This window comes from Nothobranchius furzeri, chromosome 7 (assembly GCF_043380555.1).
Source record: "Nothobranchius furzeri strain GRZ-AD chromosome 7, NfurGRZ-RIMD1, whole genome shotgun sequence".
NCBI classification, from domain to species: domain Eukaryota; kingdom Metazoa; phylum Chordata; class Actinopteri; order Cyprinodontiformes; family Nothobranchiidae; genus Nothobranchius; species Nothobranchius furzeri.
In genome coordinates this window covers 53,313,878-53,329,988 of record NC_091747.1, presented here as the reverse complement: position 1 = coordinate 53,329,988, position 16,111 = coordinate 53,313,878, and the positions used below count along the sequence as shown (strand labels likewise).

The following is a 16,111-nucleotide window of genomic DNA, read 5'->3' as shown; positions in this document are numbered from 1 at the left end:
AGCAGCGTCAAAGCTTAGGAATAAAGCCTTACGGAACAAACATCATTAGACTCTGCACCACAGAGCACGCAGGACTTGGAGTTTCTTGAATACTGAGGGAACTTTTTTGACACACACTGTCAGTGTGTTTTACCCTCCTTCTGCCATTTTTAAAACAGTATCCTTCAAAAGTGATGCTTGCGAAGCAAAAATTACAAAATATATATTATTTGTTGTTGATTATGATGATTTTGTGATAATTCAGAGATAAAATTTAAATGAAAAAGGGATTATTTGAACAGCCAATACAATAATTAGTAAGTAATCAGTGTAGGAGACATCTTGTTTAAACCAGATGAAGACCTAAACACATCAGACATTTAAAATACATATTTCTAAAACCAGAAAAAAGTCGATGTCGCCCGTTCGCATTAAACCATCTCTTTAGGGCTGGCACACAGCCAGAGAGTGTTGTCTATAATTTAAATTAGGTCTCACTAATTAGGTTTAATGATTGCAAATAAACCACGTATCTCTAGTGGACAGAAAAACGGCCATGTCATGGTGTGGCTCGTTCCTGGGGCGGTGAAAATGAACTCTGGTCTAATTACCGGCCCCTCCTGTTTGAGGAGGGCAATACTTAAAACTGCAAGCCACAGCTGTTCCAGGCGTGTGGGGTGAGAGGAGCCGGTTCAGTGTTTTCATCTCATACCGCTAAAACCTTTAAACAAACAGCCCGACTCCAGCCATGACAGAGTGGAGAAAGGTTGTGTCACGCTTCAACTGGATCACCCAATCACCGTCAACAGTTTGTGGACAGATCTGAAGCATAAATGAGGTCAAGTTAGGAAGCAAATGTCAGTCAATGACTCGCTACTTTTCAAACGAGTTTACGAATCTTCACACAGAATCCGCTTTCCTGTGATGACGGTCGTCTCCTCTGTTTCCCCATGCTCTGTGAGTGGAATATTTAGCCAGGCACATTTGTTTCACTCCGCTTCAGGAGCCATAATCTCATCCATCTCCATGACAAGCTTCATTATGGAAGAAGCCGGTGATGCACAGCACCTCTCATTAGGTCTGGAGCTGAGGCCCTGACACCGCCTGTGACCTGTACTTACACACACTCCTCCAGACGTTCCCCTGAAGTTTCGAGTTGAACAACGGCCTGCTAATAAATCTAAACATGGGATCTAAAATCAAATTTTGACAAAGATGGCCCGTATTAGTGATGCCTAACTGGACTCTCTTTGACACAAACAGGCCCCCAAATGCAGCAGCTAACCGCCCGGCAGCGGGCTGAGTGAAAGAGTTTGACCCCAAGTGGCTGTCTGTGTTAGAGGAAGGACTAACTGTGGACTCACCGTTCTGCTCCTGCTGCACCCCTGCTGCTAACAGGTCCGGCTCTCCCAGGCTGATGTCGTTCAGACAGGTGCCCAGGCACTCCACACACAGCAGCTTGCACCACTCCTCTGCATCCAGCTCTGCACACACACACACACACACACACACACACACACACACACACACACACACACACACACGCGCGCGCGCACACACACCTCCTCTGTGTTAAACAACCTCTGTCTTCAGGGCGCTCGCACACACACAAACATGAGTCCCTAGAGGAATTTTAAACATTGCACACACTAAGCATGACAACAGATAACTAAGGGGGTCAGTCTGATTTGCTTGATGCGGGCGGTTTCTCCGGCGATGCACCCATCCTCTTTTCTTTGCCAACATTTAAAGTGAAGGCAGTCAATATGAAGATCAGTGCTCCTTCTTGCTCAAACAGAAGCTACAGCCAATCATTTCACTTTTACTGAACCTTCACAGTGTGCCGTGTGCCATCTTGGATGGGTCTCCATTTGCCCCGAGTGCATTGATTTCTACTGAGAAAGGCGTTCGCTTAACTAAACACACTTTTTTTTTTTTTTTACAAAACCAGACATATGGTATGGTATAATATTTAAAATATAAATAAAATTAAACAAAATAAAAATACAATATAAAATCCCAACAAGTAGGCTGGAAAAGTCTATAGTAATCCCACTGATTTGTTTTCATTAGTGTGTTGGTTGTTTCAACCGTAGGCGTAGTTGCTCACTCTGCGTTTTGTCCAGCTGGGCTTGGAGAGCGAGGAACCCATCAAATATGGCGCTGATGCTGTTACGCTCTCCAGCGCTATGCATTTATTTCTATGCTCGGAAAAGGCCCTGTAGTCTCCTAGCAGATTTTGTGGTTAACTCATGCTGATTGGTTGTAACTCAGTGGGAAATGACATCCGCAAACGGGAAGAGTTGCTGGTGAGGCGGAATGAAAGGGAAATAAAATAAATGCTGCGTTAAAATCAATGTTTCTAAACTCCAGAGATCTAGCAGAACCCCCTCCCAAACCACCACCACCAAATGCTGTAATTTACACCAATGTTGTCCCCTAATGAATGACAAAAATTAATTCGGTCACCGAATGCCGCTTTCCCTTTCACAGAATAAAACTCTTAAAGTCATTCATGTCTGCGGGCGCCTTCTGCTGCTGATCAGTGACATCACTCACTGCTGAAATGGTCGTGGTACGCTGACATCCTAGCAAAGTCTTGAAAGGGACGATTTTTTACGGAAGCACAACGATGGAGGACCGAGCCATCATATTTTCCCTGTCACCTTCCCCTCTCCCAGAACATTTCCACAACTCCTACAGTGGAATTGCAGCTTTGATTTTTAAAAGTTAATTTTCCAACCTTTAGTAAAACAATTTTGTTATTTAAGTACCATTAAAATTGTATTTATTAAGCACACTGACAACACAGCATGATTTTTTCCTGCTCAGTTTATTATATTTCACCATTAATTTAGTTTTCCTTAAGTTTCCTAACAAAAGGAGGGATTTAACACATGTTAGTAAAACGATTAACAACTGACAGTGCGGCTAATAAAACATATTTATTTATTATTATAATCATGATGTCAATAACATGAAGGCTGTTGGCTCCACTATTGTTTCACTTTATCTAATGTGTTTTGTTCATATTGACTCAACGTCAACAAACAACATGAAATCTTCTCATGAGCCCGTGTTTGATCCTGATGTGTTAAATTCTCTTTAGCATTAAAAAGCGTTACACAACCAAGTGAAGGGACATTTTGGAAAAACAGTGAAAACAAGTCAATAAATGAATCAAGTCTGGGAATCTGTTTAGCACCTTGCTCTTTCTCAGTAACACGTTTCACTTCCTGTGAAAAATAAAAAAATCAGTTTGTCTAATGTGGGCTTTTGGAGAAATTCAGCAAAGTGTGAAAAGAACCGAACGCCACGGTTTTCATCTTTATGAAGCCTCCAGTTGATTTCTTGAAGCCACGGCCACTCGTGCTGAAGAACGTTTCGTGAACACGGGTGTTTCTGAAACTCACCACGTGCATTTGGAATGTGTGCGACAGAATTTTTAATATCAAATAACAGAAAGAAATGAGTACATTAAAATGTACACAAAGGTGCAGCAGGTGAACAACTCAGCCTTTTCCCCCAGCAACGCCTCCACTTCTTCCCCTTGCTGAGGCCTTTTAGGCGGTTTTGAACTCCTGCACTTTTTAAGGCCACTTAGTGGGAAATCAGCTAAACAAACACTTCATCAGCACCCAGGCTGCTCTACGAGGCGCGCAATAAGAGACATGGCAGAGTGGTGTATCTGTGTGTGTGTTGGTGTGTGAGACAGCACACACACACACATATAAAAACACAAAGATAAAGCAAGAGTTGGTGTGCTGTGTGTCTTTACCGCGTCAGCACTGGGACTCATTAGGCCGACAAATACAAAATGTATCCACTGCTATTCCTACATGTCAGGCCCCAAATCCTCCACGGAATAGAAGAAGTTGACGTTCTCAACAATAATCTTAACTTGAGGTCACACTCTCATCTTTCTTTATGTGCATATTTGACAGTTGCACCCACAGCTGTCAAAAAAAAAGTGCGATTATACTTTTTCCTGTTTTATTCAGCTTCACTGACAGCACACGGAGCAGCGTCGGGGTGGAGGCTTTAAAAAGTTAGCGGTTTAAAAATAAAACATCAAAAGGTCTTATTAAGTGATAAAAGTTCTTTGATATGAGAAAACAGGCGGCACTATGAATAGGTCTTCAAATAAGAGAACAAATGCTCAGATGGCTGCAAAGTTGATTTTTCCTTTTTAAATCCAAACTGCCACTGATCTTGTAGTTTGGTGGAGGAGCAGCTGGCTTGATTTAGACCTTTTAGAGGTCACTTTAAGTGACCTATAAAGTGACCTCTGCATAAATGGTATTCAAATATAAATGTTGTGGATAGCTATTTGATTGGCCTCAGTTTGGAGAAACAGTGTTTGAACGTGACCGCACTGATGGGCTAACGGCTAGTTTGATTGTGGGCAAGATCAAAAAATGTTGCTGCTGTTTTGAAACATTTCTAGTCCCTATAAAGTCATGTGGACATTATTTTATATATGTTTAAATTGCACGTAGCTACATGTGGCTGCACAGCTAACAAACGACTAAGACAAGAATCTTCAGCCAAAGCTTATTTTTCTTATACGAAGATCTGTTTCAATGCTTTATGTCCTCAACTGCAGTTTAGGAGATAAGAGATATGGGATGTTAGCAACCTAAAACATTTTAGGTTTTCTCCGTTTATGAGAGGGTGACTCAGCATATATCTGTATCAAAAATGAACAGTCAGACAATATCGGTATATTGGATATCAGTTAAACAGCCAATATCTGGCAACCCTTCTAAACAGAGTTAAAAAATTCAAGCCTTCATTTCTTGTCATTTATGTGATTATAATTTACATAAGAAAATCCAAAATTCTGCATCAAATTTCCGAAACATTAAAATAATACAAAAAGGTTAAATATTAAAAAATATGGAGGTTCAACCAAGTATTGATGCATAAAAATGAACAAACTTTTCATAAACCCGACATTTCTCTCTGAAATAAAAGTTTTAATAGCTCTGCTACCATTTCCACTTAAGAACAAAATACCAGAGTCCCCCCAAAAAAACAACATTTGAAGTCGCGGAAAACAAAAGACATTTGGACATAGAAGACTGTGGCAGGTGTTTAGTGCTCTTTTGTTTACTGTGACCATACAGGTTCAGACCGATGTGGCCTAGGTATGGTAGCCGACGGGAGGGGTAAAGCCTGGGGCTCACAGACGACAGATGCGCTGCGCCACATCACGCCTGCGCCGTCATTTTAAAAAGAAGCCATTATAGTTACCGAGTGTGGCTACACGGGGAGCGCAGCACCACGTCCCAGAAGCGCCGGTGTTCTGGGAATTTTTCCTACCCCGTAAATCGTCCTACCCGTTGTTACTGAGCATGTGCGCGCATGCGCACAACACAAAAGGGGAATGCTACTCCGCTGTCATATTTGCAGGAAAATAGATTAGTAAGTATTAGTACTTTTTATTGACGTTGATACTTAATTTTTTTTGGTTAGGGTTAAGAGTTATGGTTAGGGTTTGTGTCATGTAAAACACCGTAAAATTATCCTATGGGTAGGACGTTTTCTCAGAACACCGGTCCGCACTGAGGCGCTGATGATAGGCGCCAGTTCTATTTCAAGTTTACAACATTGTGGAGACGTTACGATGCGGAACGGCTCTACGGCACAAACCCAACCGCCAAAACATGGACGAGGAGCTTATAAATGCTACTTGATTACAGTTTTGATAACTTTAAAGTACTTTTGATATTAAAATATTATAATAAAAAGCAAACTTACCCATTTTTAATGAATTAGAGTCTCACAAAACACAACGGCAAGTCCGATCACGTATAAACAAAAGAGTCGCTTTCCATTTCCTCAAGTCCCGCGTGATGTTGTGACTATCGCGTGATTTTCCAAGAAGTGTTCAGCAGCGTAACGAGTCCTGTGCGACCACTTGACTTCCCAAAACTGCGGCACTTCTGTGGCACAGCGCATCCGTCTTCTGCGTGCCCCAGGCTTAAGAGTTTTCTGAGTTTGTTCTGCAGACTTTCTTTAGCAGCTTTAGGTAATGGGCTCAATAAACATGTTGAAAATAAAAGAAATGCTGAAACTCATTCTACTTCAAAACCAAACAATTCCCATAAAATTCTAACTGTTTGTCATTGAAATGCCATCCGAGAGAAGATTGTATTTGAGATAAATGATCCTCCGGATCAAAGGGCAGGATGATTAACTGGTAATTTAAACATTTAATTGACGTCATACACAAAATATAAACGTAAAGCAAAGGCTCACGTGTGCAACATCGGGTCATTTTAAGGTTGTAATTCATATTTCTGGAGAGGGATTCAGGTTGTCAGGTTCTATGGGTGGTAAGTGGTCACAGGATGATGAAATCCTGGTGTAAGTAAGGGGACTGGGAGAGAAAAGGCAGGGAGGAAGGGAACAAATGGGTGGTGCTCTTCAGTAATTCTCAAAACGTGCACCCATGCATTTGGACACCTTCAAAGGGTAATGATTCTTGTTTTTATTTGTCGGTTGAAAATAGAAAATTTGGTCACACTGAGCTCAGTTGAAGCCCTTTCCATGTGTAGGTGTTCACCATGTTGAACCTCTTTGACTTTCCACTCACGTATTAGAAGCAATCTATTGTTAGTGTGCATAACTGGTTAGAAAAAACTCACAAATTATACTCAATATTGGTTTTCATTCCTGCACAATGAAAATCAATATTTTAGAACACACTCTCCTACCTCTTAATATCGAAGCAAATGAGCATTACATGGCTAAGCTCCAGCTCTCCTCCGCTTTCTATTTTTTCTTTTCTAGCCCCCCACCTTTCATTATTCCTTCACCAAAATGTTCATAAACCACATCCTACAGTATATCCAAGCCTCTAAAAGAAAATTCAACCAACTCCCTTCCTATCTTAGCTAAAAGAGGCAGTTTAAAGTGGTGCGTGGAGGGAAAAGGAGGCCCTAACCTGATTCGCAGGCAAATGTCTTGGATGTGTCGTCGCAGAAGACGATGGCGACAGCGTGCTTCTTTGTCTCCCGTGGCATCCGGGTAATGTTCTTGATGTTGGTGAGCTCGGTGATCTAGAGAGGACAAATCAAAGCAGCAAAAATCAAGCTCTGATTGGTTCCTTCCAGCTTGTAACAGGTGTGTTGTTCATGTCACAACACCCCCCTCGTGAGTAAATTTACACACTGTGTAAACTGTTGTAGGTCTTCTTGAAGTGGCTATTCCGGTTATTACAGAGAAAAGCAATCATAAGCATCTAAATCACTTCACCAAGTGGCTTACGCTGAAGGAAAATACAGAGAAGATTGCTTTTTATTGAATATCACCGACATTCACAGGCCATTCTGTTCAACAGTCTTCTCCCTGTCCGCTCTCTCCAGCAGATAAGGCCCATTACATTAATGTAGTCCATTGTGTGCTAACTATTGGCTCGCTGCCAGACTGTTACAAATGAATTAGCCGGGCTGGCTGCCCGTATTGTAAAGCTTGACTGTTAAAGGTTAAAATACCAGGTCTTATAACACACACACACACACACACACACACACACACACACACACACACACCATAAATAGGCTTCAGATTTCTCTGTGAGATAGCGGCTCATGCAATGAATTTTCTTCTGTTGTTGGATACCCTCTGCAGAGTTCATGTGTAGCCAGGTACTCCACCGGCCCCTTGTTGGTTCAGCCTGGAAATGTGTTTGTTTTACTTACCAGTAACTAAATTAAATGTTACTTTCTTCGTAAATTAACTCTCTCTTAGCATTTGTCACAGTCAGACAAATGAAAATTGATCATTTCAAGCCTTTTTTTTCACGCTTAAGACAAGAAGTCACGTCGAACATCATTTATTTAGCATTTTTCATGCTTTAAAACAGCCACATGGGTTTGCAATACAAATAAAATGCGTAAAAATGCACTAAAATACAAATATAGATGGAAAAGATTAAGATACATTTTCATACAGACACAAAATCCAATGCAAGTGTTAATACAGAATATGTGAATATGAAATAATTTACACTCACTTGAAAATAAATTTTTAGAAATGTGCAAAACTGGAAAAATGTTTTAATTCAACTTAAAATGTCTAATTAATCACATACATATATTCACATAAAACTGGTGGGTTGTTTTTCTTTATAAAATGATTGTCAGAATTACGTTGGACCACCCATATTTTACATATTAATGCAGTTGGATGCATAAATTAAGTATTTTACTGGTGATTTATTCAGGATTTTTTAATAAACCCTTTTCCTTTTAGATGGAATGTGTGCAGAGGAGCCACACCGAGGCCGGGAAATGGTTCCATGTTTGATTTAAGCAAACAAACACGGTTGGGTGTGAAAACAACGTCATTTTTATTCGGATTTAGCTATGCAAATGCTTGGTTAAGGTTCCATCGTGTCTGTTTTTAATGCGTGAGTTATACCATCACCACTCTACAGCTGCATAATTCCACATATTGTTTTTATTACCATGACTTTATGCACATATGTGGCAACAGTTACGTGAACATGGTATTGTCTCGCAGTGAGGACAGAAGGCTGAGTTGAACCTAAACAAGTAGAACAGCTTTCCTAAACATAACCACACGTAACCTCAAATTAGGGCTGGGCGATATGGAAAAAAGTTTATTGATAAAAAACAAAATCATATTTATCGATATCAATAATTATTGAAAACTATGTTAAAAATGTAGACAATAGACTTAAAGTGCAAGCCCTGGCCTTTTTAATTTTGCAGACCACCGTTGTTTGTTTTATGTCAGACTTATAAGATTTAAAATATTAGCACACCGGTGAAGTACTGCAACCTTTTTTTGGGACCATTTCTTCCACCTCTTCTTGCTGCAACATCTGGTTTAAGTAACACTGCTGTCTGTTTAGGTTTGAGGGGAGGCTTGGTGGCGGAGCGTGCCTGGGTCTGTGTTTTTGATTGCTTAGGTGTAAGTAATGACTCTAGTATGAAGCTATCGGATAGGCTATAATGGAAAAGGGAAACCTTTTATTAAAGTTTTATTGATCCATTTTTTTTCCTATTGCACCACGTCTATCCATCCATCCATCCATCCATCCATTTTCTTCCGCATTTCCGGAGTCGGGTCGTGGGGGCAGTAGCTTAAGTTGAGAGGCCCAGACTTCCTTCTCCCCAGCCAATTGGGCCAGCTCTTCCAGGGGTCTCCCAGGGCGTTTCCTGGCCAGGTGAGAGACATAGTCTCTCCAACGTGTCCTGGGTCTACCTTTAGGCCTCCTCCTGGTTGGATGTGCCCTGAAAACCTCACCAGGGAGGCGTCCAGGAGGCATCCTGACGAGATACCCAAGCCACCTCAACTGGCTCCTCTCAATGTCCTCACATGTCAATAACGATAAATATCGTTATTGAATTATTGTCCAGCCCTACCTCAAATCAGAGTAAAATAGTAACTAAGTGTAAATTGTTGTGATTAAGTCCTATGTTTGTGTTACTTAATCTGCTTATTTGACAACAGGTTTATCTCCAGTCAGTAAAGATACTGGAGTCACTTCACATTTTTCAGCTATGCAGGATCATTAACATCTCAGTAACTTTGCACCAGGTAATAGCTCAATGACAGTTTTACTTTAGACCTAGGTCGTAAACCAGACAAAACGAGTCTCGGGACGATCTAACCTACTTTCTCGCCTTGTTATTTCCTCAAATTTGAACAAAGCGTTCAAAGACAGCACCATCTTCCCAGAGAACAACAAAATGCAGCACACTCACTCACACACACGCAAAAAAAAACCTCCCCAGAGAGCTAAAAAAAATGTCTAAACATTATGCAGGGCCTGTTTTACTGTGTGGACTAGTACTCCTCAGACAGAAGACTGTGCAAAAGGAGACAAGAGAAAAAGTGGGTGACGAACAGGCGGAATAAAAAAGTGAGAAAAAAGTCTAATCCTTTTTGTGTTGATTGTGTAAATCAGCTACCAGTGCAGACTGTTTCCCTCCCCAAAGCACCGCAGCGTCTGATGAAGCCCTCCGACAGGACCTTTCTTGATCTTGGTGGCAACGCATTAGCAGGTGCACTGGTGCATGCGCGCACCCATCGCTCACTCGGGTGCTGGGTGTATGCAATCCCTCTGGGAGGGGGCTTACAGCCACACCGGTTTCTCCTTGTGACAGCATGATGTAGTGGGCACAGAGACACCAAATTCACAACACATGACTGATACCACGGCAGCAGGAGGTGCTAACTAAGTGGATGAAACCTCAGTCTAGCTCGTACTTGCGCCTCATAACACCAGGTAGTCAAGATAACTAAATTGTCTTTCAGACTATTGCCATCTATGAAATATATATGTTTTTTGTCCTCCATTATCTGCTGTTCTCTCCTCTCATTACGATAAAACAGTGTTCATGGTGCTACTCCTTTAACATCATTTCCACTTACGGGGATAATGAATCATAATTGGAGCATTTCAAAGGGCTCAGGAGGTGGGCAGCGAGATAATATACAGAGGATTATTACTTTCAAATGAAAGAGAAAGGGCCCAAGGGACAAGGTAAAGTTGTAAAATGTTCCTTAATAGATTTTTAACTCCATCATCCGAGGCCAGTGGGAAGAACTTTTAATACAGAGATGCTTGTCTTGTGTTTAAAACTGCTCTGTGGTTTCATTTATTCATTGGATGGAACAGTTGACTACATCCTGAATAAATTAATTAAAAACATGAAAATCCTGTTTCAAATTAAAGGTCTTGTATTACTTGAAGGAATGCGTTTCACCTGCAACATTTCATGTCAGAGGTTTAATTATAAGGACATCTTCAGTTGAGAAATAATTAGATTAGAACTGTTTTGGTCAAAACTCGGAACAAACATGTGCTCATTGTCACAGTTTTGCAAATGTGTTGTTTAAGATTTTACCAAGTGACATTTTACCTCCTTACCCATAAAAATGTCTGAATGTTTGCTAATGCTGATTAGATGTGGTGTCCATCTTTAAACGGGACATTGCTAAACATCGTCCTTACCTCATAACTCACTGATATCGGAATGGGACGTCCCCAGTAGAGTATATGTGTGATTCAGGACATAAGGCAAAGCGGACCAGAAAATAATTATTATAGCCTCGTTCACTTGAAATAATTAAAATTTTGGTCAGGGGACCCATGAGCCGACTGAAAAGGGAGCACACTTAGGCTCCCTATACTTCTTGTAAACTCTTCTATTTCTGTCATTCTGCGTTGTTGTTGTTTTCTTATCTTTTTTTTAAAAACACTGTTATATTCTGTTTTTCAGATGCACTTTTAGAAGAGTTTCTCATTTCTTCTTGCTGGCAGCAGGTTTTATTTTTTGCCTAAAATAATTGAATCACGGACAATTTAATAAATGTAGAGGGAGTTTACCTTGTGGAAGCTCCTGAAGTAGGCTGCCTTCTCATCGGGGTACTTTTCTAGCCGTCGAGGTCCTTTGCTGGAGGCCTTCTTGAACACCAGCCAACACCTCCTGAAGATCTGGCAACAAGGAAAAATGACCGCACATTTACAAAGGCACAGCCGATCTAAAGTGGAGCAAAAAAATCCACTAAAATTGAGCTCAGTAAAAAATTTTCTTTAAAAAGTACCAGATGAACCCAATTGAAAAATAGAACTATTTCAATACAACCAAAATGTGCAAATCTACTAAAGGAATAAAATGTTTCAAACATTAAACAAAAATGCATTAAAGGAAGTCTGAAAGCTTTTCCATTGATCAATATATAGACTGGGCCTAACGGCTCCATATATGTGGTTTATTACTGCAAAGCACCAGTACAACAAATTACTCTGATTCCTACACTGATTAAATCCCTACATTGATTTTGATGGAATGCTATTCTATTTCATTTAACAGAGGATGTTGGAAAGGAAATTAAACCCGTTATACATTAATCAAAAAAACTCAACAAACGTATTATTGCAGTATTCAAATCCCATTATTCCCTAAATCACATTAGTGTCATTGAGCGATGATTCTGCATTAATAGATGGAGGAAACTTTTCGGTCATGTGCAACTCCAGTTACTTTTATTTTGAGCGTATGAGGGCAAATGACCAGCCCCAAAAAGAATAAAAGAGTAGCAGAAGTTTGTACCTAGAAAATGGCGATTGTTGTTTATTGTGGCAATGAGGGTTTTGGTATCAGGTGGACATGGACTTAGGGATGATAGTCAGTGGGAGGGGTGGGAGTTTTGTGACTGGTTTTGTCTTTAAAAGCTAGCTTGTTTTGCAGATTCGCTATTGCAACTGTAACGGCAACGAGATCTGGACAAATAAGACATATGAAAACGTGACGTTGAGCCGCAAACATCAATGGTCTTGGGTAAAAAAATAAATAAATATTGTGTGACTTTGTTGTTTTTTCCAGTTTTGCCACCGGTTGAGGTTTGGGTAGCGTCAGGTGGCATAAAGTAAAAAGCTCCTCCAAATCCTGAGATTCTCCTGACAGCTGCAGACACGCTGACCACTAACAACGTAACACCACATCTTTTTCAAAAGCTTCTGCACTGAATCATGGTTGTTTCAGTTCATTAATATAAAGTTGCAATACTGCAAAAAAATGCCATAAAAATCATCTTTTGCTGGTATTTTATTGCTAGGCATGTTATTCCAGATTTTGGCATTAAACACGCATTTAACAAAACTCTATTCCTATTGAGGTAATTGGACAATTTACAGTTTTTTTTAAAACACAACTAGTTCAGTCCGCCTATTGCATAGTGCTCCTGTTTTCCTCTGCAGATCTTTTCCTGTCAACATGGGCATAAACAAATGCCTATCAATGCGGCACTGTGAAGCTGCAGTGACACACAGAAGTATAACAAAACGTCCTTGTGTGTGTGTGTGTGTGTGTGTGTGTGTGTGTGTGTGTGTGTGTGTGTGTGTATTCCTAGAATGGTCACTGCATTGTGTCTGTGCGCACAAGCACTGAAGTGTTTGACATCTTTTCTGAGTGAGAGCATAACAAGCGTGTGCTACAGAGATCCGCTCTGAGAGGAAAAAAACAAGAAAGGCGTAAATCCATACAACGCCAAATGCCAATCCACTCTGCAACTCAAGCTTTGGACATGACTGGTAAACAAAGAAATTTTGCCCAATAGTAGCAGAACTCATTTAAATTCTCTAAATGTATGCAAAAAGCTTCAACAGCAAAGTGGTTTTGATCTAATTTAATTGGAATTGACTGGAGACACTTGGTGACAATCACACAGCTGTCATAAGTTTCAGATGAACATGTTGCTAAAGCCCGACTGGTGCAAATCCATGACAAATGTTTCCCTCCAGCACACAAACCTATTTAACTTGAAGAAGATTTAACTCAAGCATGAATTCAAGCCTTTTCAGACCAGCTCAACTTCTTTAAATGAATATTTAAGTTGTTTTAAAGTGTGTTTCAGTGTAAAGGTTATGAATAATAAATATCTAAATCACTGTTGTTTGCTTCTTGAGTTTGAAAGAAAAGGGTTCAGGTTTGACAGGGCCATCGAGTATTGCTACCATGTTAAAACAGCTGCAATATCTTAGATTTTATTGACCCTTTGCACGTGACGTCACACCACTCATGAGACCGCCCACTTCGCCATGATGGACGGCAAAAAGACCGTTTACACCCGTAAAAATTCCAGTGAAGGTAGTCAAAACAAGCCAGTTTGTAGCCTTTTATCGCTTTTTTTAGTTGATTTGGCAGTAAAATGGTTTTAGCTTGCTGCATGGTTGGCTGCACTAACAGACAAGGATGTAAACTCAACTCGTTTTGTCTTTTTAATAACTTTGATGGAGACTGAGGACGGAGATGAACTGCAGCGATCAATCAATCAAGTGGACTAGCAGGCCTCAGATTTGTAGCGAACATGTTTTTACCGGGTAAGATTAACGTTCGTTTATTTCATGAGTAGTAAGTAAGTAAGTAACTTTATTTGTATAGCACCTCTCACAGACAAAAAGGTCACAAAGTGCTTCACAAGTTAAAAGGCAACAACATATAAATACAGTAAAATACAGCCACAATATACAGTGTCAAATAAAACCAATCTGAATGAGACTAAGTTTAAAATGCCTGGAGAAACAAATGGGTTTTAAGATTGCTCTTAAAAACATCAACTGAGTCGATTGAGCGTAAAGACAGAGGTAGCTCATTCCAGAGCCTAGGAGCGACGGCCTGGAATGAGCGATCTCCTCGTGTCCTGAACTGAGTACGTGGGACCATTAAAAGGTTTTGATCCATAGATCTCAGCCTGCGAGAAGGCGTGTAAGGGCAGAGCATGTCTCGAACATACAATGGAGCCAGACCATGCAGCGCTCTGAAAGTCAGCACAAGAATTTTAAAATTTATGCGAAATGTGATAGGAAGCCAATGAAGAGCTTTTAAAATGGGGGTAATGTGGGCCCTTCTGTTGTCACGGGTCAGAATTCTAGCTGCACAATTCTGGACTTGTTGTAAGCGGGACAGCTCTTTTTTGTTTAGACAAGAAAATAAACTATTACAGTAGTCTAAACGGGATGATGTAAACGCGTGAATAATCAACTCAAGATCAGCTTTAGACACCATTGTTCTGAGTTTAGAAATTTGTCTCAAGTGGTAAAAACAGTTTCTAGTTAACTGCTTTGCGTGATGTTCAAGAGACATTCCCTTGTCAAAGAAAACGCCAAGGTTTCTAAGGGTAGGTTTTACAGACAAGCTCAGATCACCTAACTGCTGGTGAATCCCTGGAGCAGCATCATCGGGGGCAATCACCAGTACTTCAGTTTTGTCTGAGTTCAGCCGTAAGGCATTTGCACCGAGCCACTGTTTTATTCGCTCAAAACATGATAATAAAGAATGCAATTTTTTAACGTCAGAAGGCTTGAAAGAACAATACAGCTGAAGATCATCAGCAAAGAGATGATAGGAAACATCATCGGCAAACTCCTGGATTAGGTTTCCTAAAGGAAGGATGTACAACAAGAACAAAATCGGGCCCAAAACTGAGCCCTGGGGTACTCCACACCGTAGATCAGTTGGGTCAGACAGGATCTGGTTGACTGAGACACTTAGGCTTCTCCCGGATAAATAGGATGTAAACCACGCCAGGACAGAACCTGACAACCCAACCAACTCGCGGAGCCTACTCAGCAAGATCTCATGGTTAACCGTGTCGAATGCGGACGAAAGGTCTAGTAAAACTAGGACCGTGCATTTCCCAGAGTCTGCGGACATCAAGATGTCATTGGACACTTTAAGCAGCGCAGTTTCCGTAGAGTGGTGCTTACGGAAACCGGACTGAAACCTGTCAAAGATATTGCGATCCTGTAAGAAGGAAACCAGTTGTTCAGATACCACTTTCTCTAAGACTTTGGACAGGAAAGGGAGTTTTGATATCGGTCTAAAATTTTTAGGATCTGTTGGATCCAGATTAGATTTTTTGAGTAGGGGTTCCACAAAAGCATGTTTAAAACAGCTAGGGAAAACGCCAGAAGAAAGGGACAGGTTAAACATTCTGGTAACCCAGGGACCAATGGCATCAAATACTTTTGAAAGGAGTTTACAAGGTAAGACATCAGCCAGGCAAAAAGAGGACTTCATTGTGGTTACCAAAGCTAAAATATCATCCTGTGTTACAGGTGAGAAAGAGGACCACGCGTGCGCAGGGAGTTCATCAATATCATCATTACATGACTGAAAAGATGGGAGTTTGTCTTTGATATTTTGAATTTTATCAACAAAGTAATTAAGGAATTTGTTTGCATCTGCTTTGTTGAAAACAGGTGTAAGAGGCGCAGCAGGAGCCACAATAGAGCTAATAGTGTCAAATAAAACTTGTGGTTTTTTCTTGTTTTGGATAATCAGTTTGCGGAAGTATTCAGACCTGGATTTTTTTATCAGCTCATTTAGAGAAAGCATAAGGTCCTTAAGGTACAGCCTATGGACCTCGAGTTTAGTGGACTTCCACAGGCGTTCCGTTTTCCTGCACAGTCTTTTAAAGTTCTGAATGCTGTCATTTATCCAAGGAGAAAATGGTTTCCGAGTTACCCTGTTAGATTTAAAAGGAGCAACCACATCCAAAATGGATTTACAGCGACTATTTAGGCTGTGAATAAGGCTGTCCACATCCTGAGATTCCAAAAACAAATTGGAGTCAAACATCTCAA

The 16,111-nt window shown here is 40.6% G+C and overlaps 1 protein-coding gene across 2 annotated transcripts in view; it reads right to left on the bottom strand.

Moving 5' to 3' along the window:
- dok6 (docking protein 6) overlaps nt 1–16,111 on the bottom strand; it is an 87,809-nt gene that overhangs the window by 20,858 nt on the left and 50,840 nt on the right. For both annotated transcript variants that reach the window (XM_015955290.3, XM_070553210.1), the window contains exons 2-4: nt 11,351–11,458; nt 6,932–7,046; nt 1,344–1,463 (exon numbers count right to left, since the gene is read on the bottom strand). In XM_015955290.3, the coding sequence (XP_015810776.1) occupies nt 1,344–1,463; nt 6,932–7,046; nt 11,351–11,458 (343 nt within the window). The remainder of the gene's footprint in view (nt 1–1,343; nt 1,464–6,931; nt 7,047–11,350; nt 11,459–16,111) is intronic.